The sequence below is a fragment of the Hemitrygon akajei genome, chromosome 4, assembly GCF_048418815.1.
Source record: "Hemitrygon akajei chromosome 4, sHemAka1.3, whole genome shotgun sequence".
NCBI classification, from domain to species: Eukaryota; Metazoa; Chordata; class Chondrichthyes; order Myliobatiformes; family Dasyatidae; genus Hemitrygon; species Hemitrygon akajei.
The window spans coordinates 154,908,747-154,936,651 of NC_133127.1; the positions used below are offsets into that span (position 1 = coordinate 154,908,747).

General features: G+C 42.2%; 1 protein-coding gene across 1 annotated transcript in view; it reads left to right on the forward strand.

The window, feature by feature from the left end:
• rnf17 (ring finger protein 17) overlaps nt 1-27,905 on the forward strand; it is a 93,447-nt gene that overhangs the window by 13,999 nt on the left and 51,543 nt on the right. The window contains exons 5-11 of the mRNA XM_073041929.1: nt 6,181-6,298; nt 6,747-6,867; nt 8,025-8,276; nt 9,021-9,171; nt 15,868-15,983; nt 16,187-16,277; nt 23,819-23,934. Coding sequence (XP_072898030.1) covers nt 6,181-6,298; nt 6,747-6,867; nt 8,025-8,276; nt 9,021-9,171; nt 15,868-15,983; nt 16,187-16,277; nt 23,819-23,934 — 965 coding nt within the window. The remainder of the gene's footprint in view (nt 1-6,180; nt 6,299-6,746; nt 6,868-8,024; nt 8,277-9,020; nt 9,172-15,867; nt 15,984-16,186; nt 16,278-23,818; nt 23,935-27,905) is intronic.

Below are 27,905 nucleotides of genomic sequence, written 5' to 3' on the forward strand. Positions count from 1 at the left end.
ACAGAGACTCAGCTGTTTCGAGGGGAGGAATGGCTGCTGGATAACCCATTGTTCCGATGCTTCAAAAGGGATGGGGAGGGAAGTAAAAGAGGATGAGGAAAGGCATAATATCACAGCTGTAGAAAGGGAGGATCTCAGGAGGACAGCAGAAAGGGATGTTAGGGTGAATGGTTGTTAAGAGATGTAGAACATCTAGTCAAGACAAAGAAAAGAACACTTAAAATTCAGGGAGCGTTGATCAGACAGGGCTCTGGAGAGTTAAAGTAGCCAAGAAGAAGCTTAAGAAGAGAGCTAGAAGGGGATATGACAAGGCCTTAGCAAGTAGGATTAAGGAAAATCTCAACTGTTCTACATGTACACAAAGAACAGGAGTATGACTAGAGTGAAGGTGGGATGACTTAATAAAACTGAAATTGTGCCTAGAGTTGGAGGATGTCGGGCAAGTCCTTAATGAATACTTTGCTTCAGTATTCAGTAGTGAGAGGGACCTTAACACAAAGTACACTGCAGATGCTGTGGTCAAATCAACACGCCGGAGGAACTCAGCAGGTCGGGCAGCATCCGTGGAAATGAGCAGTCAACGTTTCCGGCTGAAACCCTTCGTCAGGACTGAAGAAGGAGGGGGCAGGGACCCTATAAAGAAGGTGGGGGTGGGGGTGGGAAGGAGAAGGCTGGTAGGTGCCAGGTGAAAAACCAATCAGAGGAAAGATCAAGGGGTGGGGGAGGGGAAACAGGGAGAGGGTAGGCAGGAAAGGTGAAGAAGGGGAACGTAAGGGGAAAGCACTATGGGTAGTACAAGAAGGCAGAAGCATGAAAGAGGTAATAGGCAGCTGGAAGAGGAGGCAGAGTGAAAGTGGGATGGGAGAAGGGAGAGGGTGGGAATTACCGGAAGTTGGAGCATTCGATGTTCATACTAAGGGGCTGGAGACTACCCAGATAGTATATGAGGTGTTGCTCCTCCAACCTGAGTTTGGCTTCATCATGGCAGTAGAGGAGGCCATGTATGGACATATCCAAATGGGAATGTGAAGCAGAATTGAAGTGGGTGGCAACGGGGAGATCCTGTCTGTTGCGGACGGAGTGGAGATGCTCGACGAAGCGGTCCCCCAATCAGCGTCAGGTCTCGCCGATGTAGAGGAGGCAGCATCAGATGCAATAGATGACCCCCAACAGACTCACAAGTGAAGTGTTGCCTCACCTGGAAGGATTGTTTGGGGCCCTGAATGGTGGTAAGAGAGGAGGTGTAGGGATAGGTGTAGCACTTACACTTGCAGAGATAAGTACCAGGTGGGAGATCTGTGGGGAAGGACGTATGGACCAGGCAGTCACAGAGGGAATGATCCCTGCAAAAAGCGGAGGGGGTAGAGAGGGAAAGATGTGCTTAGACCTTGTTATAAGAATAACATAAAGCAGGCTGAAATGCTGGACAAGTTGATGTTAAGAACGAGGATATGCTGGATCTTTTGAAAAACATTAGGATGATAAGTTTCCAGGGCCAGACTGGATATACCCCAAGGTTACTTTAGGAACAAAAGAAGAGATTGCTGCAGCTTTGTGCCCTCCTTAGCCACAGGAGTAGATTGGAGGATGGCCAGTATTATTCCGTTGCTCAAGAAGGTAACAAAGATAATCCTGGGAATTGCAGGCTAGTGACTCTTGAGTCAGTGGTAAGTAAACTATTGGAGTGGATTAAAAAATAAGATTGAGCTTTTGGAAGAGTATTTATTTAGAGACACAGTGTGGAATAGGCCCTTCCAACCAACTGAGACGCGCCACCCAGCAACCCACTGACTTAACCCTAGCTTAATCACAGGGCAATTTACAATGACCAACTAACCTACCAGGCAGTACATCTTTGGACTTTGGTGGGGGGAGGGGAGAGACCAGAGCACCTGAAGGAAATCCACACAGTCACGGGGAGAACATACAAACTCCTCAAACTGATACTGTAAAGTGTTGTGCTAACCCCTAGCCTGCCATGCCGCCCCCAAAGTTGTGGGTTACGGACTTTTAATATTAACATAATACATACCAACAGTTATTTCAGGCACTCAAAAGGGTTTCCTCTCTTAGACACTTAATAGGGTTTGGATGTATTTGATGTTGTATTATAGATTTCATTTTAGTGACACTTGATTTTAAGCAACAAAACTTGGATAATACACTAGTTCCTGTCTTTGTGTGCTTTTTGTTAGTAAAGATTAATTATGTTTATTAAGTGACCTATCCTCTTTGGGAAACCTTAAACTCCTGCTTGGGTGTTAAGGTTTTCAAATTTTGAACAAGGTAGTGAAATATAAACTTTAGAAGTTACCATACAGCTCAGTTTAATCCATTTTTGTTCATAATTTTGGCTTGTACCTTGAGATCTGTGTTTAAGACTGAATGGCAAGGGTCGATTTAAAAATATCAGTTACAATATATATCATTTGGTGATGGAAAATTGGCATAAGTAGACTAGACCATGCTGGCAAATTTCTTCAGCTTTCTCAGGAAGTAAAGGTGCTGGTGGGCCTTCTTGGCAGTGCACTCTGCTTGGTTAGACCAAGTCAGGTCATTTGTGATATTGACCCCGAGGAACTCAAAGCTTTAGACCCGTTCCACCTGCGCACCACCGATATAGATGGGGTTGTGCGGACTGCTACTCCTTCTGAAGTCAACACCCAATTCCTTCGTCTTGCTGACATTGAGGGATAGGTTATTGTCTTCACACCATGCCACCAGGTTCTTAATTTCCTCTCTGTACTCAAACTCATCATTACCCGAGATACGGCCTACAATTGTGGTGTCATCAGCAAACTTAATATATTGAGTTCGATGGAAACTTGGCTACACAATCGTGGGTGTACAGTGAGTACAGCAGGGGGCTGAGTACACAGCCTTGTGGGGCACTAGTGCTCAGAGTGATTGAAGAGGAGAGCTTGTCCCCTATTTTTACAGCCTGGGTCCTGTCTGTGAGGAAGTTGAAGATTCAGCTGCAGATCTGAATGCTAAGACCCAGGTTCTGGAGCTTAGGAATCAGTTTATTTGGAATGATGGTATTAAAGGCAGAGCTGTAGTCAGTGAAAAGGAGCCTTACATATGTGTCTTTATTCTCCAGGTGTTCTAAGGAGGAATGTAGTGCCAGAGAGATGGCATCTGCCGTTGACCTGTTGCTCCAGTAGGCGAATTGCAAAGCATCGAGGTTGACCGGTAGGCTGTGGTTGATGTGTACCATAACCAATCGCTCGAAGCACTTCATAGCAATTGATGTCAGAGCCACAGGTCGATAGTCATTCAGGCATGCCACCTTACTCTTCTTTGGCACCAGGATTATCGTTGCCTTCTTAAAACACGAGGGGATCTTAGACTGAAGCAGGGAGCAGTTGAAGATGTCAGCAAACACTCCAGCTAGCTCGCTTGCACAGGCCCGGAGAACCCGTCCCAGGATGCCATCTGGGCCCGTCGCCTTCCTTGGATTTATCTTCAGGAAGGCTCTTCTAACGTCTTCCTCAGTGATGATGAATCTCAATGCCACCAGGTCCGGTTCATCCGGAGGGGATGGGACGCCCCTCTTCTGTTCGAATCTTGCCTAGAATACGTTAAGTTCGTCAGGAAGAGAAGCACGACAGTTATTGATGTTCCCAGCCTTTTCTTTACACCCAGTGATCTCATTTAGACCCTGCCATAGTTTACTGGCATCCCTGTGGTTAGCCTGGGCTTCCAACACTTGGTTCGATATTGCCTCTTGGTGCCCTTAATGGCTTTCCTGGACCTAAAAACCGCAGCTCTAGCCTTCAAATGGAACTGGAGCTCATAATTCATTCAAGGTTTCCGGTTAGGGAATACCCGGATCGTCTTGCGAGACACACGTTCTCTGTGCATTTCCAGATAAAGTCCATGACAGCTGAGGCATATTCATTGAGGTTAGCTGCCAAGCCCTTGAATACTAACCTGTGTGTTGGTGTGTCTGCGTCGCTCTGCAACTCGCCGCCAAAACGCTAGTTGGCGGTAGGGTTTCTATGCCACTGTGTAGAGTTTCTTCGTGTACTGAGCGCATCATGTTGGAGTTGGAACTAATAAATGTTGAACAAGGGTTACTTTTATTGAAATTACTGCAATGCAGAAAAGAGAGAAGACGTCGGAGGAGATGGTATGTATGACCATTGAACAGATTGAGGCAGAAGGAGGGTGAATTTCCTGTGCTTGGCCGGCCACTGAGAGACATGGATGAGGAAATGCATTTCAAATATTTTCATATGTCGGCAGGTAGATTTGATGATTTGGTTCATCATTTCCAACCATTTACTTCGGATCAGTGTACGCACAGTATGCCCATAGACAGGAGGAAATGTGATGCTACCAAGTGGACCAATCACAGTTGTTGGGGTCTGCGTCGCCGCAACGCACAGTTACATTTTTGGAGAGGCGCATGTCATGCTATGGCATAGGGTACAGCATAGGTTACACAGCTATGCCGTACTTACGCCGTTCATTTAATGCAGAAGTATAAATCAGCCTTAAGGTTTAGTTGAAATGGTGGAGAGAATTGTGTATAAGTAATTATCACCTCAGTTTTGGGTGACTTTGTGACATGGATAAGGAAATGGGAGTCATAAGTTAGAAATTAGAATGATAAAAGCCTATTAACCTGAAGTACAGGTAGACCCCGAGTTACGAACATCCAACTTATGAACAACTCGTGCTTACGAACGGAGGAAGGAGAATGCTGTCCGCCAATTTAAGTCGGATTGCGACGCCTTCCACCATTTTAAGTCATCGTCGTTGACACTGCGTTGAGTGTGTAACTTTGTATTTGGCTTAAATTTTTCTTAGCAAGATTAACCCTGATCCCCCCCCCCCCCCCCAAACTTTTCCAGTTGGCTGGTGGCGCAGTGAGATCAGCGCTGGGCTTGAGGACGGAGGTTCCTGAGTTCAATCCAGTGACAGACCGCTCCTGAGCGCGCCAGGTTGATGTCGAGCTCACAACTCGACCTCATTAAAAAAAAACTGCTAAGTCCAGTTTAAATTCCCACGCGGAATATTGAGGAGGATCAAATACCCAAACCCAGCACAGCCCCCACTTGTCCCATTTAACCTGGCTCAGTGCGGTGGACTTTAGGACCCAGGGAATTCAATGCAGTGGTCCTTAGGACCCAGCAGACCTCAGGAGCTGGCGTAGTGTTTCTGTTCCGTTGATGGGAAGCAATCACGATTGAAAATAAAGTGGAAATAAAAAGCGTTTGGAAAGAGGTGAAACATCATCGGTCATTGGAAAAGCATTAGGCTACAGTCGGTCAACAATAGGAACAATTTTAAAGGATAAAATGAGAATAATGGAGCATGTGAAAGGCCCTGCCCCAATAAAAGCTACAATTATTACTAAGCAACGCAGTGGTTTGATTATTGGAATACGTACATTTCTTGTGTTTTATATGCATAGAAAGGTAAAATATACTATATACTATGACAAAAGTTTGACTAACTGATGCTAAATAATACCGGATGTACGTGTTCCGACTTATGTACAAATCCGACTTGGGAATGGAACTCGCTCATAACTTGGGAAATGCCTGTGTGCTGTTTGATCCTTGAAATCTATGGGAAAGTGTTGTATTTATGTTAGTGTTAACAATGGTGCATTCTTGGCTCCTATCATTTGAGTTTTCATCTTCAGTTTATGGTGAAATTGTTTATTTTGGAGTATAACTCACAACTAGATAAATAGATTTGCATTTTAGTTCAGTACTGTGTGGCTTATTACAGATGATGAAAGCAAGTCTGGAATATCTATTAAAGTAGCCATTGAAATCTTGTAGTGCTTTGAACTTGTTGGAGTCTTCTTTCATCAGAAGAAGTAATCAATATCTAGTCACTTGATGTCCTTGGCTGCTTTTTAAGATTTTTCTAAAGCTTTATATCAGTCATCATTTCATCCTTTGAATTTATTCCATTTTAAATTGTGTTTCTTAAACTGTCTCTGAATGTCATGGCTTTCTTATCATGAATAATTATCCATAACAAGATAGTCATTTAATTAAAGTTTGACTTTAGTATCTCAATATTAATGATGAATGGTATTGTTAAAGATGTCAGGATCAGTATGAGGATGTGGTAATTTAAATATGCAAGGAATATGTTCATTGCTGCCATTGTTTAGTTTTCAGAAACTGAAATAATGTCACATTTATTGTATTTCAGGCTTTGCACTGTAAGCTGTCTAATATTGAACCTGTGAATACCACAGAAGATTGGAATGATAGTGCAAAAGAAAGATTTGAACATTTGACACTGAACAAATGCATGTGGTGTATAACTTGTAAGTGATCTCCTAAGAAAAATGTTTTCTTGTGTTAGAGCATTGGCTCTCTGCTGCTTCCTGATCTGCTCCAACAAATTCATCTTCCACATATGATTAATTGCCTGCTTCCATGGTCAGTGTCATACTTAATTACTGACTATCAAAATCTAATACGTACATACTCCCCACACTGCCCCTTATCCAGCTGCTTATTGGCCTTTGGTTTTTGAAGGTACTTCCACAACATGGTAAAGCGTATTGTACTGAGCAAGTTGCACCATAATTGAGATGATTTTTAGTTAAAGGTTTGACTTATTTCAAACACCAAAGATCTACTACAATAGATAAGCCAAAAGTTTTAGAAATTATTTTAACATGTAAAGAAGATAATTTCAAATATTAAACATCAAACTTGTACAATATTTGATCTTGGCTCTAGATGCATTATTATGTTTGTCTCCCTTAGATGAGTCTATAGGAAACATGTTACTAGTTCACTTATTTGATTCAACAATGCAAGCCAATGGAATTAAACGCTCTATAAACGGTATCTTGGTTGAAGAAAACCTGGCAAGCTTTGTAAAGAAGTAAGCATCTTTGATTATTTTTAAACACATATTTGTACATTTATATTGTTAACTAGTAGTTATTTTGAACTTGACGGTTCGCTTTGAAATTGAAAATGGTTGTTGCGTTTTAAAAAGTTAGATGGGTGTTGGACCTGTACTAAATTGAGTATTGGATTATATTCAGTAGTTTCTACTTGAAAGCAGAAAATTAATCAGGTGCCTAGAAATATATAATAATGCATATTTTGGTGTGATGAGCAATTGATTCTTTTTTTTTGAGGGGTAGGTTTGTTGCAAGCTATTTGATCTGCTTTTTCCTTTGGAAACTTGCATGGTGTTGAATGGGACAATGCACAGAGAAGCCTGACTTGAACTGTGCTGCCAAGTGAGATGCAATACATGCTTGGATGTCCAAGTTTGTTCCAGTACATAATGTCTGGTAGAAACCTCCCAATGGTAATTCTTAAGTAATTTGCATGACTCATTTCGCTGAGGGGTAGCAAGTGGTTGTAGGAGGAATATTCATGCATCTAGGAGCTCATAATCCTCATTTGACTACTCTTTCTCCCCTGCCAAGTTACCCTTGAAAAATAAAGGAATGGCCATCTCTCGCCCTTACCAACTCCGTACACTGTATACTTTTGACCACTTTTATTCCAGTCTAGCAATCATGTTTTTAGTCACTGGCCCCAAATTTTCCCAACTTTGCAATATCAGGCCAACCAAAGCAAAGATAATTTTCTGGTGCAAATCTTTTTTGAAAATAGACTATCCTTTGGGGTTGGTTTGACTAAATTTCCCAGCAGTTGATCAAAATATTCAGTATCCTGCTGTGCACTAAACTTTAATGTATCTAAACTGGTGACATTTAATTTCTAGAAAACAATCCCTCCAAAATGTGCATCAAGTATATGCATTCTGATTCTTGGGTTTTCAGGTCCAATAGGCATTAGACATTAACAAGATAAATAATGATGTTCCTTCTATGAAGGGTGACTTGCAAAATGTTATTTTGAAAGAACAGTGCTGTGATCCTCCAATGTTTCGGAGGTTCCTCAGTGCTATTGCCTTAATTTCTGCAACTGGTGTTTACCATTGACTTTAAAATATTTGTTGTGGGTTTTCTATGTTTTTATTAAACAAAGAACTTTTTTACCATTTTGATGTTTTCAAAGCTGTTCCACAGATACTGTTGAAGCGCACAATAACAGCAATCTGAATTTCAAACAAATACATGAACGTAAAGAACTAGATATTTGTCAGGATGTCATGAAATCTCAGCTGTTTGAAGGGACAGATTTGCTAGTGAAAAGACCAAGTAACAGTATTCCTGATTTGGGTCAGCATGTTGATGTGCAGGTCACATTCGTGGCATCTCCCAGCAGCATATTTGTTCAAACAGTACGGTCTCAGCATCTACTGAAAGAGTAAGTGTTTTAATATTTTTTTACCTTTTTGTCCCTGTTGCATTGTCTCAAGACCATTTGGGGATGAACTAGAAATATTGGTACATATGACATGCCAATCCATAATTTAAAACATATTCAGCTTTATTTTAATCCTCAGAGGTAATTTCCATGGTTAATGAAGGTCTGTTGTAGTCCTGTCTGCAAGTGTGGTCATTGTTATAAGGCTATGCATTTGAGATCTCAATTACACAAGGACTCTATTTTCCACAGGTATTAAGGTGGGGATATTTTGCCCATGTGAAGCCAGGGTTTGTTGGATATTAGCCCATTCCTGGATTTCTGACACTTATTGCATCATTTTGTATAGCTCAAAATCATAATTCAAGAATCACCTGGTTAAATATTTTGGTGCTCTTCATTCCATATTTTAGCCACTCCATCTTGCATTCAAGTTGTTCCAAAAGTCTTGATCCTAGTTTGTTGCTGTAATGGCCCTGAATGTGGAATTCTGAAAGCATAAGCATCCCACGTCCACTTTGAAAGCTTGGTAACTTATAGAACGGGAGCAGGCCCCCCATTTCATTATTTCTACACTGACCATAATGCCAATCTAAACTAAACCCATCTGCTGATATGTGGTTCATATTCCTCTGTTCCCTGCCTGGTATTTATAGCAACAAAATCTGCAGAAGAAACACAAGCATTATGTCAGCACATGAAACAAAAAAAATGTAAAATTGATGGAATAACGATATGTTTCAGTTTGCAGAAGGAAATGAAAGATGTGTATTCATCATCTGAACCCGATACAGTTGAGTGGGAGGAAAATAGGGACTGTGTGCTCTTGAGTTCTGAAACCAAAGAGTGGCGAAGGGCAAAAGTCACCAAGGTGATTACAGACAAGATGGTGGAGGTAATTATTTGTGATGACACTGTACAGGGACCTTTTAATATATTTTTTAGCATCAGTTGACATTGCATATTGCTGGAAGGCTTGAAACCTTGGACAGTTTGGATAAATCAACCTGCTGGACATGAATTTCTGGTCTGCATTGACTCTAATATATGAGTAAAATATTTGGGTTTTTAAGGAGTTGTAGGTTAAAACTACAGCAGCCTGGAAACTTATATTGTTTTTCAAAGACTGCCATTTAGAGCTAATGCTTTTGATTCTGTCCACAGTCAATCATATATGCTATCTATTTCATAAACTTTTGAGGTTTGCTGTATAAAACCTGTCTGAAAGACTACAGAAAATAATGGTTATAGCCCAGTCAATCACAGGCAAAGCCATTACCAACATTGAGTATATTTATATGGAGCATTGCCACAAGAAAGCAGCATTCTTCATCAGAAACACCCACCATCCAAACAATGCTCCTTTCTAGCTGCTATTATTACCAGGAGGTACAAAAGCCTCAAGCCCGACACCACCAGCTTCAGGAACAGATATTATCCCGTAACTATCAGGATTCTGAACTTGCGTGAATGACTTCACTTACCACAGCTCAACAGATTCTACAACCTAGACTCACTGTCAGTATTACAGCTCATATTCTCAGTATTAATTTTTTATTTGTGCTGTTTGTCATCTTTTGCACATTGATTATAATTATTTCCTGTCCTTGTGTATGTATGATTTTTTTGTAAATCTGAATCGGGTTTAGTCTCACTGACGTGTTGTGAAATTAGTTGTTTTACACAGCATTGCAGTGCAAAATACTATAAGTTACAATAAGAAAAATATATTCTGTATTTTTTTAATTAATGCAGAAATAGTGAGCTAGTATTCATGGGTTGGTTCATTGCTCATTCAGAAATCTGATGCCAAAGGGAAAGAAGTTTTTACTAAAATAGTGTGTGTCTTCAGGCTCCTGTACCTCCTCTCTGATGCTAGTACTACGAAGAGATCATGTCTTGAGTGATGGGGAGGGGGAGGGGGTTGTCCCTTAATGATGGATGCTGCTTTTTTGATATATCATCCTTTGAAGATGTTCTTGATGCTGGATAAGCTGGTGTCAGACAGTTATGCAACTCACTTAGAATCCACTCCACGATAAATATTTAGAAATTTACTAGTCTTTGGTGACATACCAAATCTCCTTTAACTCCTAATGGAACATAGCTGCTGGCCTGCCTTCTTCGTAATTGCATCAATATGTTGGGCTCAGGATAGATTTTCAAAGACATTGACAACTTCGAAACTGCTCACCCTGTCCAATGCTGACCCCTTGATGAAGGCTGTGTTCCCTTGCTTTCCCCTTCCTGAAGTCCACGATCTGTTACCTCATCTTATGTTATGTGAGTACAAGGTTGTTGCTGAGACACCACTCTACCAGTCGATCTATCTCGCTCATATATCCTCCTTTGCATTTCTATTCTATTTCTATTGTATTTCCCTTGCTTTCCCCTTCCTGAAGTCCACGATCTGTTACCTCATCTTACGTTAGGTGAGTACAAGGTTGTTGCTGAGACACCACTCTACCAGCCAATCTATCTCACTCCTGTATCCTCCTTTGCATTTCTATTGTATTTCTTTATTTTTCCTGTAAGAAAATGAATCTCATAATATATGATTACACATATGCACTTTGATAATAAATTTACTTTGAACTTTGAAAGTTCTAGAATTTAAAGCCAGTTTCATACTTTGTTATCTAAAATGCACAAATTGTTTTCAACATCACATAAAATGTCTGGAAGCTGAGAATTAAAAGATTTATTTTTCTAGAAATTAATAAATCTTGCTTTGAAATATTTCTTTAATGTAGCTTGAAGTGAAACTTTTCATGTTGGCCAGTCTAAGACTAAATAATTATTTAGTACAATTGATTATTCTGCAAACCAGCTCTGGCGAACAATGGCAGATATTTGTGCTTTGACTTTTGAAAGAAAATACTTAGTTTGGTATAATAAAATAATATGCATTAGCTTTCACCAGGAATGCCAATGTATGAATTTTATTTTTAATGAATGTGCAGCAGCATTGAAACTTGCATCAGTCCTTTAGGGTGGACGTTTTACTCTCTTTGTATCCAGCATGGTGTTGACTTGACACATACACTGAGGATGTAATTTTAAAAGATTATCCCATATGAGACCACAAAATTAGTCGAGTGGCTCCTTCTTTAGTTATGGGGAAAGAATTAGAAATACTGTCTTTTTTGAATGTACTGTACCTTTTATAATCTGTGGTGGCATTCCATGCGCAGGTTCCATTTTTACAAACGTCCATAATTCAATTTGGTCCTTAAGTCAGAAAATACATGATCACTCTATGTTAACTCTAACCTCCACAATATTGTAATAAACAGTGTTGATAAAAGCAAATTAACACAGTCATTTATTTATTTTCTTCCCCAACCTAATTGCAGTGGTGCATAGCGGTAGAGAAATGACCTAGCAGAGGAAAGCCACAATGGTCAGGTCTCTGGCACTGAATCTGTCTCTGGCTCAGAAGGAAAGGGGGGGGGGGGGGGGGAGAGAAGAGATGAGCTGTAGTGATAGAGGATTTAATGGCTAGAGGAACAGACAGAGGTTCTGTGGACGAGCACAAAATTCCCAGGTGGTATATGGCTTCCCAGGTATCTGTGTCAGGGATATCCCAGATTGAGCCGACATATTCTTAATGGGACGGTGAACAATTAGGGGTTGTGGTCCACGTTGATACCATTGATATGGGTAGGAAGGATGAGAAGATGCAGCAAAGTGAGTTCAAGAAGTTAGGTGTTAAGTTAAAGGACTGGACCTCCAAAGTTGCTACCCATGCCACCGCTAGTGAGTCCAGAAATAGGAAGATGATACTGTTTAACACATGGCTAAGGAGAGGGTTCCAATTTTTGAATCATTGGGCTCTCTTCAAGGAAGGTGGGACCTATACAGGCAGGATGGTTTGCAACTGAACTAGAAGGGTTCTAATATCCTTGAGGGAAGGTTTGCTAGTCGTGTGTGGATGCGGTTTAAAGTAGAGTTGTGGGGGGATGGGAGCCAGAGCAGATAGTAGATTAGTTTTTGGGCAAGGATGTTGTTAAACATACATACAAAGTCAGAAATGAAAAGGTTGAGCAGAGTGAGAATAATGTCCTAAGGTGTGTATTATTTCAATCCAAGGAATATTGTAGGAAAGGCAGATAAACTGGGGCCATGGATCAGCAAATGGAATTATGACATTGTAGCCATTAGTGAAACTTGGTTGTAGGAGGGGCAGGACTGGCAGCTCAATCTTCCAGGATTCTATTGTTTTAGATGCAGTAGAGCAGGGTGGGGGGAGGGAAGGCATTACTTAGACAGGGGTAATATCACAGTGAATCTCAGACAGGACAGACTGAAGAGCTTGTTTACTGAAGCTATATGGGTGGAATTGAGAAATAAGAAAGGGAGTACTACATTAATGGGTTGATGCACCATCAATAACTCTAGGAGACTGGAAGTGAATGATAGGTTTTTATTAATAGCGAAAAGGGAGCACGACATGTCGAAGACTGAGGGAGGAGCAGTGTCCCAGTCGCCTTTATACAGGGGTCTGTGGGAGGAGCCACAAGAGCAGTCAGCAGAGGGGCGTGTCCAGACAGGTATACATAGTTTACCACATGAGTTTATATTATAGACTACCCAATAGTCAGCAGCATTTAGAGGAGCAAATTTGTAGAGAGGTCGATCACAGACTATTGCAAGAGTGTAAGGTGTGATAATCTCTGATTTTAACTTGCCACATATTGATTAGGATTTCCAACCTATAAAAGGGCTGGATGGGATAGAGTTTGTCAAATGTGTTCAGGAAAGTTTCCTTAATCAGTATAGAGGTCTCAACTAGAGGGAATGTGTACTGTATCTCCTGTTAGGGAATGAGACAGGGTAGATGACAAAAGTTTGACTAGGGGAACACTTTACATCTGGTGATCATAGCTATCAAGATAATTATGAAGAAGGATAGATCTGGTCCTTTGTTTGAGATTCTAAGTTGAAGAAAGACCAATTTTGATGGTATCGGAAAGAATCTGGCAAGTGTGGATTGGGACAGGTTATTTTAAGGCAAAGATGTGTCTTCAAAAGTAAAACTTTGAGAGTATAGAGTTTATGTTCCTGTCACATTAAAAAGCAAGGATAACAGGTTTAGGGAACTTTGGTTTCTGAGAGATGTTGAGGCCCTGGTTAAGAAAAAGGAGGAACATAGAGGGTATGGGCAAGAAGGAACAAATGATGTATTTGAGGAGTACCAGAAATGCAAGAGAACACTTTAGGAAATCAAGAGGGCTAAAAGAAGATATGAGGTTGCTCTAGTAGATGAGGTGAAGGAGAAGGTGAGGTCGTAGACTGTATTCAGATTACTAAGGTAGAGATGTTTTCTATTTGAGGCAAATTAGGGTGGATAAATCCCCAGGACCTGACAAGGTATTCCCTTAGACCCTGTGGTAGGCTAATACAGAAGTTGCAGAGGCTCCAGCGGAGATATTTAAAATGTTCTTAGCAATGGGTGAAGTGTCGGAGGATGGAAGATAGCTGACGGTGTGACATTGATTAAGAAGGGCTCTATATAAGCGAGGATACGATAGGCCAGTGAGCCTGACATCAGCAGTGGTAAGTTATTTGAAGGTATTCTAAGAAACCAGGTATGCAAGTATTTGGAAAGGCAGGGGCTGGTTAGGGATAGTCAACATGGCTTTGTGCATGATAGGTCATGTCTAATCAGTCTTGGAGTTTTTCAAGGAATTTACCTTGAAAGTTGATGAAGGCAAAGCAGTGGATGTTTGTATCATGGACTTTAGCAAGGCATTTAACAAAGTCCCACTTAGGAGAGTGGTCAAGGAGGTTCAGTCGCTTGGCATTCAGGATGAGGTTAGTAAATTGGATTGGACTTTGGCTTTATGGGACAAGTCAGCGAGTGGTAGTAGATGGTTGCCTGTCTGACTGAAGGCCTGTGACGAGTGGTGTGCCACTAGGATTGTGCTCGGTCCATTATTGTTTGTCATTTTTATCAACAATCTGGTAAACTGGATTAGTAAATTTGCAGATGGCACTAAGATTGGGGGCATAGTGGACAGCAAGGAAGTCTATCATAGCTTGCAGTAGGTTCTGGAGCAGCTGGAAAAATGGGCTGAAAAATAGATGGAATTTATGCTTACATAATGCTTACGAAAGGTTCAAAAAACCAGGTAATGATAGAGATCTAGGAGATTATAAGGCTCACAGGAAGGAGTTTAAGAATGAAATTAGGAGAGCCAGAAGGGGCCATGAGAAGGCCTTGGTGAGCAGGATTAAAGAAAACCCCAAGGTATTCTACAAGTATGTGAAAAGCAAGAAGATAAGACATGGGAGAATAGGACAAATCAAGTGTGACAGTGGAAAAGTGTATATGGAAATGGAGGAGATAGCAGAGGTACTCAATGAGTACCTTGCTTCAGTATTCACTACGGAAAAGGATCTTGGTGATTGTAGGGATGGTTTACAGTGGATTGAAACGGATTTACAGCAGATTATGGGTAACCCTAGGTAATTTCTAAAGTAAGTACATGTTCGGAACAGCATTGTGGGCCGAAGGGCCTGTAATAGGTTTTCTATGTTTCTGTGTTCTAAGTGTGCAGTGTTACACATTGGGAAGACAAACCAGGATAGCTTTTACACAGTGAACAGTGAGGAGTATGATAGAACACAGGGATCTGGGACCATAATTCATTGAAAGTGACATCACAGGTAGAGACGGTTGTAAAGAGATCTTTTGGCATATTGGCCTTCATAAGTCAAAGTATTGAGAACAGAAGATGGGATCTTATGTTGAAGTTGTATAAGGTTTTGGTGAGGCCTAATTTGGAGTATTGTGTGGAGTTCTGGTCACCTACCTACAGGAAAGATGTCAATAAGATTGAAAGAGTGTAGAGAAAATTTACAAGGATGTTGCCAAGACTTCTGGGCCTGAGTAGTAGTATGAGAGGTATAGATAGTGTAAATGCAGGCAGGTATTTTCCACTAAAGTTGGGGAAAGCTAGAACTAGAGATTATTAGCTTAGGGTAGAAGACAAATGTTTAAGGGGACCTTGAGGGGGAGCATTTTCACTCTATGGTGAGAGTGAATGAGCTGCCAGTGGAAGTGGTGGATTTGGGCTCAATTTCAACATTTAAGAGAAATTTAGATAGGTACGTGGATGGGAAGGGTATGGAGGGTTATGAACTGGGTACAGGTCAATGGACTAGGTGGATTAATAGTTTGGAATGGACTAGATGGGCCAAAGGGCCAGTTTCTGAACTATAGTGTTTTATGATTCTATGATTAATAATAGGGATGTCCCATGCCCAATGGCTTGTTTCAGTGGGCTAGAAGTATCAGTGGAAAACGTGCACAAATATCAATAGAAGTGATTGCTTGTCAATTTTCAAAGCAACTCTTAAGACTTCCTATGGTGAAAATGGCAACCTGCATTCTTAAAAGGCAACAAAGCTCATTCATGTCTCCTGAAGTTGGGCATTTGTATACCAGGGTGGACCTGTATTTGATTTTTGGCTGTTTCTTAGAGGAGAATTATTGTACTTGGGGTGTAATATTTATAAAATCCTGGTTTATTGCTTCATGCATTATAATTGGTACATTCACTTGAAGCAAGTTGTTTTTACCCAGGTGTTCTGCTATGACTTTGGGAATAAAGAAAGGGTAAACAGATGCGAGTTAAAGCACCTAAAAGAAGAATTTCAGTTTGAACCTCTGGCACTTGAATGTTGTTTATCATCCATCAGGTAAATTTAAGATCCTGTGACTATTACCATTTTGTTATTTGGGTGAATGTTCAAATTCTTTTGGAGTTTTTAATGTTTTGTGTGTATGTCATTGCAGAACATGTAATCATTTCTATTTTTAAACCATGAAGTTGTACCTTTGTAAAAAAAATATTAAGTGCCCATCCCAATGCTGAAAATAATGTTTAATTTTATTATTCTAGACCAGCTGGAGGGAGCTTAAAGTGGGCAGCAACATCATGTGATTTCTTGGAAGATACTTTGATTGGAAGTTCAGTTCTTATCAAAATCGAGGTCAGTTCATCCATAAAAAATGATCAGTTCAATGTTTTTGAATGTAGTGTATGTGCACTACTGAAGACAGTTTATGTTCAAGTCAACCTGCAATGTAATAATTTAGTTTTGAATAATTTGCTGTGTGCCTTTGCTGGTATAAGGTTAAAATTGTAATTATGAAAAACTACTAATTTGGTACTTGTGTTGAATATATGAAACCAATAAAGATAATTCTTTCAGGCAGTAGATTTTAAAATTCCCTTATTAGTCCTTCTAGGTGAGGCAATACTTCACAACTGAATCTTATCAGTGTCACTTATTCCATCTGGTGCTCTCAGTGTGGCCTCCTCTGCATTGACGCCCAACACGATTTAGGTACTGGTTGCCAAACATTTTAAGCCCAAGATCCCCTACCTTGGCCTTAGTGAAAGGCAAGATCGACCTACTAAATCACTTAGACACACGCCTGTGCGCCGGGCAGGCGGGACCGGAAGTGGAGCCCTGCAGCTCTGGAAGCAGTCTCTCTTTGCAGGAGGCTTTCCATAGTGGGAATGTTGCTATGTTACCATTATCTTAATTGGTAGTACTTATTTTTATAATGCTCACATTACAACACCTTCAATTCTATGTTTCATTATTTAATTTTTTTTCAACACAAAAAATAAATGAATAAAAATTGACTGCTGTGCTCAGTGTGATGACTGGGGCTGAATACTTTCTGCTAGTTCCCTGAAATTTAGCTCATAACTACAGACAGCCAGTCTGAGACGGTCTGTGAGGTGTCTGTCAGTAAGACAGCTCCTGTACTTAGATTTAACAATTTTCATCTGTTGCAGCACAGTGCCCTCGCAAACCTCCTGACAGACTGAATATTTGAATGGACAGTTTCCTTTGTTAGACTGAATGTTGAACCTGCCACGTTTTTCAGATGTTTTGTATTGGGAAACTGTTACTGAGACACTAGTATATGTTTCAGAGGTACACAAGCTAATGACACCACTGTTTTTTGTTTCCCAGTTCTTTTACATTTGGGGAATGTTGGAATTTAAAGGGGGAGAAGTGTTGTAATGTGAGCATTATAAAGATAAGTTGATGCCGATTAGGATAATGGTGATGTAGCGGTGCTCCTGCTGCGGAGTGCTGTTTGTGGGGAGAGGTTGTTTCCGGGTTGCAGGGTTTTGCTTCTGGTCTTTTCTGCCCGGTGTGCATTTTTCATTTTTTTTGGGGGGTGGGGGGATCTACTGGGGAAGTCTCAAAGATCGACCGGTCAATCGCGATCAAGTGGGCTAATTAGACCACTAATTTAGGTGATCACTTTGTCAAGCATCTTTGCTCTGCCTGACCTAACAGCCAGGATCTCATGGAAGCTAGCCATTTTAATTCCACTTCCCATTCCTACATCAACATGTCCGTCCATACTTTTTCTACTGCTAAGTTGAAGCTAGACGCAGATTAAAGTAACGACGCCACCGTTAGGCTGGATGGGCACGCCTTGTTTCGAGCGGACAGGGACGCAGCTCTTTCCAGTAAGACTCGCGGTGGTGGCTTGTGTGTGTACATAAATACGGAATGGTGCAAGAACTCTGTGCTGGTTTCCAGATACTGCTCATCACCAGTGGAGTTTGTGACTGTTCGATGTAGACCATTTTATTTACCACAGGAATTCACTACTGTCCTCATAGTCGGTGTCTACATTCCCCCCAGCGCTAATGAGGGGGGAGAACGCATTGGACCTGGTTTACACAAATATTCCCGATGCGTACCAGGCGGAGCCCCACCCCCACCTCGGATACTCAGACCACATCTCTGTTATGCTAATCCCAGCATACAGACCGCTCGTCAGGCGCTCCAGATCAGTTCAGAAGCAGGTGAAAACCTGGCCAGCAGGAGCCATCTCTGCTCTTCAAGACTGCTTTGAGCACACTGACTGGCACATGTTCAGGGAGGCTGCAACTGATGGTGACTCTACCAACTTAGATGAGTACACAATATCAGTGACTAGCTACATCAGCAAGTGCATCAATGACGTCACCGTGTCCAAGACCATCACTACACGCGCTAACCAGAGGCCATGGATGACAGCGGAGGTGCGTGCGCTGCTGAGGACCCATGACTGTGCCTTCAGAGCAGGCGACGAGGCAGCCCTAACAACAGCAAGGGCCAAACTGTCCCAGGCCATCAGAGGGGCAAAGCGTGCACACACCCAGCAAATCCATAGCCACTTCCAGGACAGTGGCGACATGCGGCGGATATGGAAGGGCATTCAGGACATCACCAACTATAGGACAACATCACCTGACTGTGCGGGGGATGCCTCCCTCCCAGATGCGCTGAATAACTTCTACGCTCATTTTGAGGTGGAAAATTATGTGGTGGCGAGGAAGTCCACCGCTCCTCCAAATGACCAGGTGCTGTGTCTCACCGTGGCCGATGTGAGAAGAACCCTGTGTGGGGTCAACCCACGGAAGGCTTGTGGACCAGACAATATTCCTGGTAGAGTGCTTAGAGGATGTGCAGACCAGCTAGCAGATGTTCTCACTGACATCTTCTTCATCTCCCTGAGCAGCACCACCATTCCAACGTGCTTCAAGGCCGCCACTATCGTCCCCGTGCCGAAGAAGTTTTCAGTGTCCTGCCTCAATGACTACCATCCCGTTGCACTCACATCCATCATCATGAAGTGTTTTCAAGAGGCTCGTCATGAGACACGTCAAGACCCTGCAGTTTGCGTACTGTCCCAAACACTCAACAGACGACGCCATTGCCATCACCCTCCACCTGGCTCTAACCCACCTGGACAAAAAAGACACGTACGTTGGAATGCTGTTCATAGACTTCAGTTCAGCATTCAACACAATCATCCCTCAGAAACTGTTTGGAAAGCTGAGCCTACTGGGCCTGAACACCTCCCTCTGCAACTGGATCCTAGACTTCCTGACTGGGAGACCTTAGTCAGTCCGGATCGGAGGCAGTATCTTCAACACCATCACACTGAGCACGGGGGCACCCAGAGCTGCATGCTCAGTCCACTGCCGTTCACTCTGCTGACCCATGACTGCTGCAACACACAGCTTGAACCACATCACCAAGTTCACCGATGACACGACCTTGGTGGGTCTCATCAGCAAGAACGATGAGTCAGCTTACAGAGAGGAGGTGCTGCGGCTAAAGGACTGGTGCAAAGCCAACAACCTGTCTCTGAATGTGAACAAAAGAGATGGTTGTTGACTTCAGGAGAGCATGGAGTGACCACTCCCCGCTGAACATCGATGGCTCCTTGGTAGAGATCGTTAAGAGCACCAAATTTCTTGGTGTTCACCTGGCGGAGAATCTCACCTGGTCCCTCAACACCAGATCCATAGCAAAGAAAGCCCAGCAGCGTCTCTACTTTCTGTGAAGGCTGAGGAAAGTCCATCTTCCACCCCCCCCCCCCCCCATCCTCATTACATTCTACAATGGTTGTGTTGAGAGCCAGTACAAGCTTCCCCCAAGCTATCAGACTCCTCAATACCCAGAAACTGGACTGACACCAACTTACTGCCCTCTACTGTGTCTTGTCTTGTCTATTATTTTTTGTAATGCCTGCACTGTTTTGTGCACTTTATACAGTCCTGGGTAGGTCTGTAGTCTAGTGTAGTTTCTTTTTTTCGGTGTTGTTTTCACGTAGTTCAGTGTAGTTTTTGTACTGTTTCATGTAGCACCATGGTCCTGAAAAACGTCTCATTTTTAACTGTGTACTGTACCAGCAGTTATGGTCAAAATGACAATAAAAAGTGACTTGACTTGAACACTTAAATAGTGATGAAATCAACATCAAATTTTCTAATTTCCAGTAATTACTTCCTTATTTCTGTTTACCTCTTACTTCTTAATATTTCCTTATTTTTCTGACCCATTACTCCTTTACCATCTTCTCCCCTTATGACCTGCCCATCACTTGCACCTTCTTTTCTCTGGTTCCCACTTCCTTCCCTTGATTCCACAGTCCACTGTTCTTTACATCAGATTCTATAATTTTCAGCCCTTTGCCTCTTCCACCTTTCACTCCATTTTCTCGCATTAGTCCTACTCCTGCTCTGTACCACCTACTCACCAGGATTCACCTGTCTCCAGCACGTGCTCTTTCTACCACCCCCACCCTTTTATTCTGGCTTATTTCCTCTTTCTTTCAAGTCTTTGCCAAAACATCAGCTTTTAATTTCCCTCTACTGATGCTGCCTGAACTGCAGAGTCCCTCCAGCATTTTGTGTGTGTTGAGCCATTCCATCGTCTGTAGTCTTTCTTGTGGCTCTACTTGGATTAGCACTATTTTAAACCCTTTCCGCCAACATAAAAGTAGCAATAAATTTAAAAATGCAAACACGAGGAAATCTGCAGATGCTGGAAATTCAAGCAACAACACACAAAATGCTGGTGGAACGCAACAGGCCAGACAGCATCTACAAGAAGAAGTACAGTCGACGTTTTGGGCCGAGACCCTTCATCAAGGCCAACTGAAAGAAAAGATGGTAAGAGATTTGAAAGTGGGAGAGGGAGGGGGAAATCCAAAATGATAGGAGAAGACAGGAGGGTGAGGGGTGAAGCTAAGAGCTGGAAAGGTGATTGGCAAAAGGGATACACAGCTGGAGAAGGGAAAGGATCATGGGACGGGAGGCCTAGGGAGAAAGAAAGGGGGAACCCCTTTCCGATCCTCTGCTAGAGAAAGCAGGAATCTCCCAGTGGCCACACATTAATTCCACGTCCCATTCCCATTCTGATATGTCTATCCATGGCCTCCTCTACTGTCAAGATGAAGCCACACTTAGGTTGGAGGAACAACACCTTATATTCCATCTGGGTAGCCTCCAACCTGATGGCATGAACATTGATTTCTCTAACTTCTGTTAATGACCCTCCTCCCCTTCTTACCCCATCCCTTATCTATCTATTTATTTATTTATTTCCCCTCCTCCTCCTCCTCCTCCTCTTCCTCTTCCTCTTCCTCTTCCTCCTCCTCCTCCTCTTCCTCTTCCTCCTCCTCTTCCTCCTCCTCCTCCTCCTCTTCCTCTTCCTCTTCCTCTTCCTCTTCCTCTTCCTCTTCCTCTTCCTCTTCCTCCTCTTCCTCCTCCTCTTCCTCCTCCTCTTCCTCCTCCTCTTCCTCCTCCTCTTCCTCCTCCTCTTCCTCCTCCTCTTCCTCCTCCTCCTCCTCCTCCTCCTCCTCCTCTTCCTCCTCCTCCTCCCTCCTCCTCCTCTTCTTCCTCCTCCTCTTCCTCCTCCTCTTCCTCCTCCTCTTCCTCCTCCTCTTCCTCCTCCTCTTCCTCCTCCTCTTCCTCCTCCTCCTCCTCCTCCTCCTCCTCCTCCTCCTCTTCCTCCTCCTCCCTCCTCCTCTTCCTCCTCCTCTTCCTCCTCCTCTTCCTCTTCCTCCTCCTCTTCCTCCTCCTCCTCTTCCTCCTCCTCCTCTTCCTCCTCCTCCTCTTCCTCCTCCTCCTCCTCCTCCTCCTCCTCCTCCTCCTCTTCCTCCTCCTCCTCTTCCTCCTCCTCCTCTTCCTCCTCCTCCTCTTCCTCCTCCTCCTCTTCCTCCTCCTCCTCTTCCTCCTCCTCCTCTTCCTCCTCCTCCTCTTCCTCCTCCTCCTCTTCCTCCTCCTCCTCTTCCTCCTCCTCCTCTTCCTCCTCCTCCTCTTCCTCCTCCTCCTCTTCCTCCTCCTCCTCTTCCTCCTCCTCCTCCTCCTCCTCTTCCTCCTCCTCTTCCTCCTCCTCTTCCTCCTCCTCTTCCTCCTCCTCTTCCTCCTCCTCTTCCTCCTCCTCTTCCTCCTCCTCTTCCTCCTCTTCCTCCTCTTCCTCCTCCTCTTCCTCCTCTTCCTCCTCCTCTTCCTCCTCTTCCTCCTCCTCTTCCTCCTCCCCCTTTTCTCTCTTTTTTCTCTCTCTGCCCCTCTCACAATCACTCTTTGCCTCTTCTCCATCTCCCTCTGGTGCTGTCCTCCCCCTTTCTTTCTCCCTAAGCCTCCCATCCAATGATCCTTTCACCTCCAGCGGTGTAAGTCATTGGGTATATTTAAAATGAAGGTTTATAGGTTCTTAATTAGTTAGGACTTTACAGGTTATGGGGAAAAGGTAGGTCAGTGGTTTGAGGGGGTTAATAAATTGAATTGATTGAATTGACTTTATTACTTGCATCCTTCATATACACGAGGAGTGAAAATCTTTGTTATGTCTCCGTCTAAATGTGCAATTTATAATAAATAGTATGTACAACAGGATAGTCAATATAACATAGAAACACAGTTGTGTCAGCATGAGTTAATCAGTCTGATAGCCTGGTGGAAGAAGCTGCCCCGGAGCCTGTTGGTCCTGGCTTTTATGCTGCAGTACCGTTTCCCGGATGTTAGCAGCTGGAACAGTTTGTGGTTGCGGTGACTCGGGTCCACAGTGATCCTTCGGGCCCTTTTTACCTGATGGAGTGGTGGAGCAGGCTCAATGGGCCAAAAGGCCTAATTTTAAAAGGCTCGCATGTCATACGGTAACACCAAGGACTGCCAAGTATATGAGAATTTATTTTATGTAATCAGGAGAAATGTATTCAGTATTTGGAAAAGAGAACTGGGTTATTTCACTGGTAGTTAGTGAAAAATCGGCTGATTTGGTGCACTTACATTATAACCTTTAAGAGTGCCAGACAGTTTTGAAATACGTGCTGTAAGTGCGCCCTAGGTTACATATCCCTTCATATCAAGCACTGTTTATATCTTCCCTCTTACCAGTCTTTTTTCCCATAAGGGAAGGGAAATTCAGCTACTCTGGATTATTAGGAAGATTTGTTTTTTGTATAATTGTCATGGGCAGGGATGAGCAGTCTCCAGATGGAGCTTTTTCTGGCCTGGGACAATAGGAGACTCCAAATGGGCTATTGCCTGCTGCCATGCCCAGAAATGAGACAAATGAGGTAAGTAATACTCATAAAATGTGGTCATCACAGGGATTAAACAAACATTTTATAGAGGCATTTTTATGGAGACTGAAGAACATTTTACCTAATATGGTCAGATTTGACTGCTAAGATTTCTTGGTTGAAGTGGTACACTCTTCACTCAGTCTGTTAACTTTAAACTCCTGAAGCTGGTACTGACTGACAGTAGAAGCCAATAATTATCGCAGTTATACATCAACATAGTATTGTGCTCTTCTGTATTACAGTATGCCACGTAAGATTTCAAAAATATGTTTTAATCAACTATAAAGATGCTAATTCTAAATGATGTATGCTGTAGTATGTTGGAGTGTTGTACTATTGGTGGTAATTACAGGACCTCTATCTTTGCACTCTACTCAGTAAATTCAGCATTAATTCCATCAACTGTTATCATTTGAGACAAATAGCAATAACAAACAAGATGGCAACTTTTGATCTTGATGTGGGGGGAGGGAGAAGCTTGATTATTAGCTAATGCTTTTGATTAATTGGCACTAAGCTCTAGAGCTGTGCCCAACTATATCAACTTATGTGACAGCCATGAAATTGAACCAGCAGCTATGATACTACTTTATCAATTCATAGTAATTTTATGTAAAATTATCACTTTTAGGAATCGTCTTCCAAGTTGCCTCTGCCAGTGAAACTGTATAGAAAGGATGAAATTGGACAGTTTATCAACGTAGCACAGTACTTGATCAAGAAAGGCCTGGCCTTGCCTCAGAAAATGTAATTACCCTTCATTAATTATATTTTTACATGAATGTTTTGTCTACAAGAATAATTAGCCTTGATTTCAATTTCCCCCAATGCATAAAATGGTATAAAACAATAAGTTGGTATTTTAATTCAAAATGATGGGGGGGGGAAATACTTAACAAAAAATGTTTCATCTGGTATTGCTGATGCAACATCTGGTAGATTTTGAAATCACTAGAGGTGTTTTGTTTTAATTTATTCATGATCTGGCAGGATGAGTATTCATCACCCTTGAAATTGATAGTGAGCTACTTTCTTGAAATGCCAGACCTTCTAGTGAAGTTACTCTAGAACTATTGTCATATATACTGCCCCACTGTCAATGTATTTCCAAATAAGGATTGACTGCATCTAGGGGATTAGCTGCAGGCAGTAATCTTGCTGTTCCTTTGTCCTTCTTGGCTATTGCGATTGCAGATTTGAGAGATGCAGTTGGAGAGGTTGGGTAAGCAGCTCCAAATAATTTACAGATGGAACAGCAACTACAGCATGATCGGGATAGATATAATGGAAGTTTAGGATGGTTTTGGGTTACCAGTCAGGAAAGCTGCTTTTTCATGGATAATGCTGAACATTTTGAGAGTTTGTGGTACTGCACTCTTCTAGGCAAGTGGAGAGCCTTCCAACAAGCTGCTGACTTGGATGTTTTGGATAAGAGATTCCCAACCATTTTTTATGTCATGGACCCCTACCATTAACCAAGGGGCCTGTGGGCACCAGGTTTGGGAACCCCTGCTTTAGATAGTGAAAAGTCTTTAGAATATCAGGGGGCAAGTCATGCTAGAGGTTATTCAGCCTCTGATCTGCTCTTGTAGCCATGGTACTTATTCGGCTGCTTTAGTTGAATTTTTGGAGATTTAAGGATAATTTCATTGAATGCCAAGGATAACCCAATATTTGTTTGACATGATCATTTTTGCCACTTGTTAACCCATGATTGAATAGGTGTGCATGGACTGGTTCATTTTCTGAGGACTTTTAAATGGAATTACATGTGTACAGCCACTGGCAAACATTCCTGGTGGAAGTAAGGTCTTTGATCCAACACCTGAGGATCGTGAGATACACAACACTGGGCATAGGGATGTTGCAGTGGATTATTGGGGTTGAAATTAACCATGAACATCTGCTGGAAATAAAGTTTATAACCATTAAAGTGTTTATTTTTATTTCCTTCAGTTGTGCCAGTGTTCCTTGATGCCAAGCTTGGCAAATGCTACATTGATGCCAAGGGTATAGAGGATCTATCCTGGGCCTAACATATTGCTGCAGTGACAAGTTCAAAGTAACATTTGTTATCAAAGTACATACATGCCACCACATACAACCCTGAGATTATTTTTCTGTGGGCATGCTTTACAAATCTATAGAAATGTAACTAAACAGAATCTGTAAACTTTAAACATCAGGAACTGTAAACTAATTGCAAAGGCAGATAATAAATAAATAGCAATAAACAATTAGCATGAAATTACAAGAATCCTTAAATGAATTTAGTTATCTCCTTTTGTTCAAAAAAAAGGTTGAGTGGTACTAACTGTTCTTGAATCTGGTGGTGTGATCCCTGAGGCACCTGTACCTTCTAACTAATGGCAGCAGCAAGGAAAAGAGCATGGCCTGGGTGGTGAGGATCTTTGATAGATTTTTTTACAGCAACATTCTACGTAGATGTGCTCAATGGTTGGGAAGGTTATACCATGATGTACTGGGCTGAATCCACTACCTTTTTGTAGGGTTTTCCGCTCAAAGGCATTGGTGTTCCTGTATCAGACCGGGGCTATGTACTTTATTAGGATTGGTTGCATCTCCACCTGGTATGAAGGGTCCAATTCATGGGACTGAAAGAGGCTGCAGAGGGTTGCAGACTCAGTTAGCTATATCATGGACACACCTCCCCACCACTGAGGACAGCTTCAAAGGGTGATGCATCAAGGAGGCATCAATCATCATTAAGGCCCCTCACCATCCGGGTCATGCCCCCTTCTCATTACTACCATCGAGGAAAAGGTGCATATCCTGAGGATGCACACTCAACATTTTAGGATTTCTGAGCAGTCCATGATCCCATGAACACCACCGCACTACGAACACTACCTTACTATTGCTCTTTCGCATTATTTATTTATTTTTATTTTTAATTATAGTTTACGGTCAATTTTTTGTCTCACACTTCACTGCTGCCACAAAACAAAAAAAAACAGAAGATATATCAGTGATAATAAACCCAATTCTGAATTCAGCTCATTTGTCCGTGACTACAATGAGACCTGAAAATACAATGGATTCCATTTACCGGTAATTGGACCAGTGCACTTTGATTCAATTAAGTGACTGTCCCAATTAGCCAAAGTTTCATGAAAATAGTTTAAAAGGTATTAATAAAGGCAGACTACCTTTTAACTGGGTAACAATTTATGTATTTAAATGAAGTACACAATAAATCAAACACTATTGATACTACTACTACTGTACTGTAAAACTATAAACGTTCCTAATAATTACCATTAGAAGAATTCATTTGCCATGTTCTTTAGATTGTAAATGAACAATCAGCACCTAGTGCAGACAATGGACAGCTTTCCAACAACGCTAGATGATTGTATCCTCCAAAACTTCACTTTCATTGTAACATTAAAGATGATTGTCAGTACCTTTTTAATTCCTAATTTGAAGTAGTGAAATCATTTCATGTTCACTCCTGGCTGTTTCCGGCATCTCCAAGCCTGAATGCTTGAAACTGCGGTGAGCATAACATTTCTAAATTGTCTTGCTGCTTGTATCTTACCAGCTATCAGTGACAAAAATCACTGCTTCTTGAACACAAACACACTCAAATGATGTTACTTAGAAACTGTTTGCTCTAAGTATGGTGTATTGTCTAATGGCTACGCAAGTGCGCACAACTGACGCAAATTAGAAACTGTTCGGCAACAGTCTCCTGCCCTAGTTAAGTGGCATAATGTCCTAAACAAATGAAGGGAATCATGGCTATTTTTTTGACTTAGTTTTTGTTCTTAACAAGTTGTCCCAATTAACTGGAATCCACTATATGATTATGGCAAAATCCAAACCAAGCAACAGTGAGCAAGCTTTATAGGTGGCACCGTTCATCACTTAAATTAAAAGTAGCCTGTTTAGGCAGAAGTCAAGTCAAGTCACTTTTATTGTCATTTTGACCATTACTGCTGGTACAGTGTATAGTAAAAATGAGACATTTTTCAGGACCATGGTGTTACATGACACAGTACAAAAACTAGACTGAACTGTGTAAAAAAGCAACACGGGGAAAAAAAAAACACAACACACAACAACTACACTAGACTACAGACCTACCCAGGACTGCATAAAGTGCAGAAAACAGTGCAGGCATTACAATAAATAATAAACAGGACAATAGGGCAAGGTGTCAGTCCAGGCTCTGAGTATTGAGGAGTCTGATAGCTTGGGGGAAGAAACTGTTACATAGTCTGGTCGCGAAAGCCCGAATGCTTCAGTGCCTTTTCCCGCACAGCAGGAGGGAGAAGAGATTGTATGAGGGGTGCATGGGGTCCTTCATAATGCTGTTTGCTTTGTGGATGCAGCCTGTAGTGTAAATGTCCATAATGATGGGAAGAGAGACCACGATGATCTTCTCAGCTGACCTCACTATCCGCTGCAGGGTCTTGCGATCTGAGATGGTGCAATTTCCGAACCAGGTAGTGATGCAGCTGCTCAGGATGCTCTCAATACAACCCCTGTAGAATGTGGTGAGGATGGGGGGTGGGAGATGGACTTTCCTCAGCCTTTGCAGAAAGTAGAGACGCTGCTGGGCTTTCTTTGCTATGGAGCTGGTGTTGAGGGACCAGGTGAGATTCCCCGCCAGGTGAACACCAAGAAATTTGGTACTCTGAACAATCTCTACCGAGGAGCCATCTATGTTCAGCGGGGAGTGGTCGCTCTGT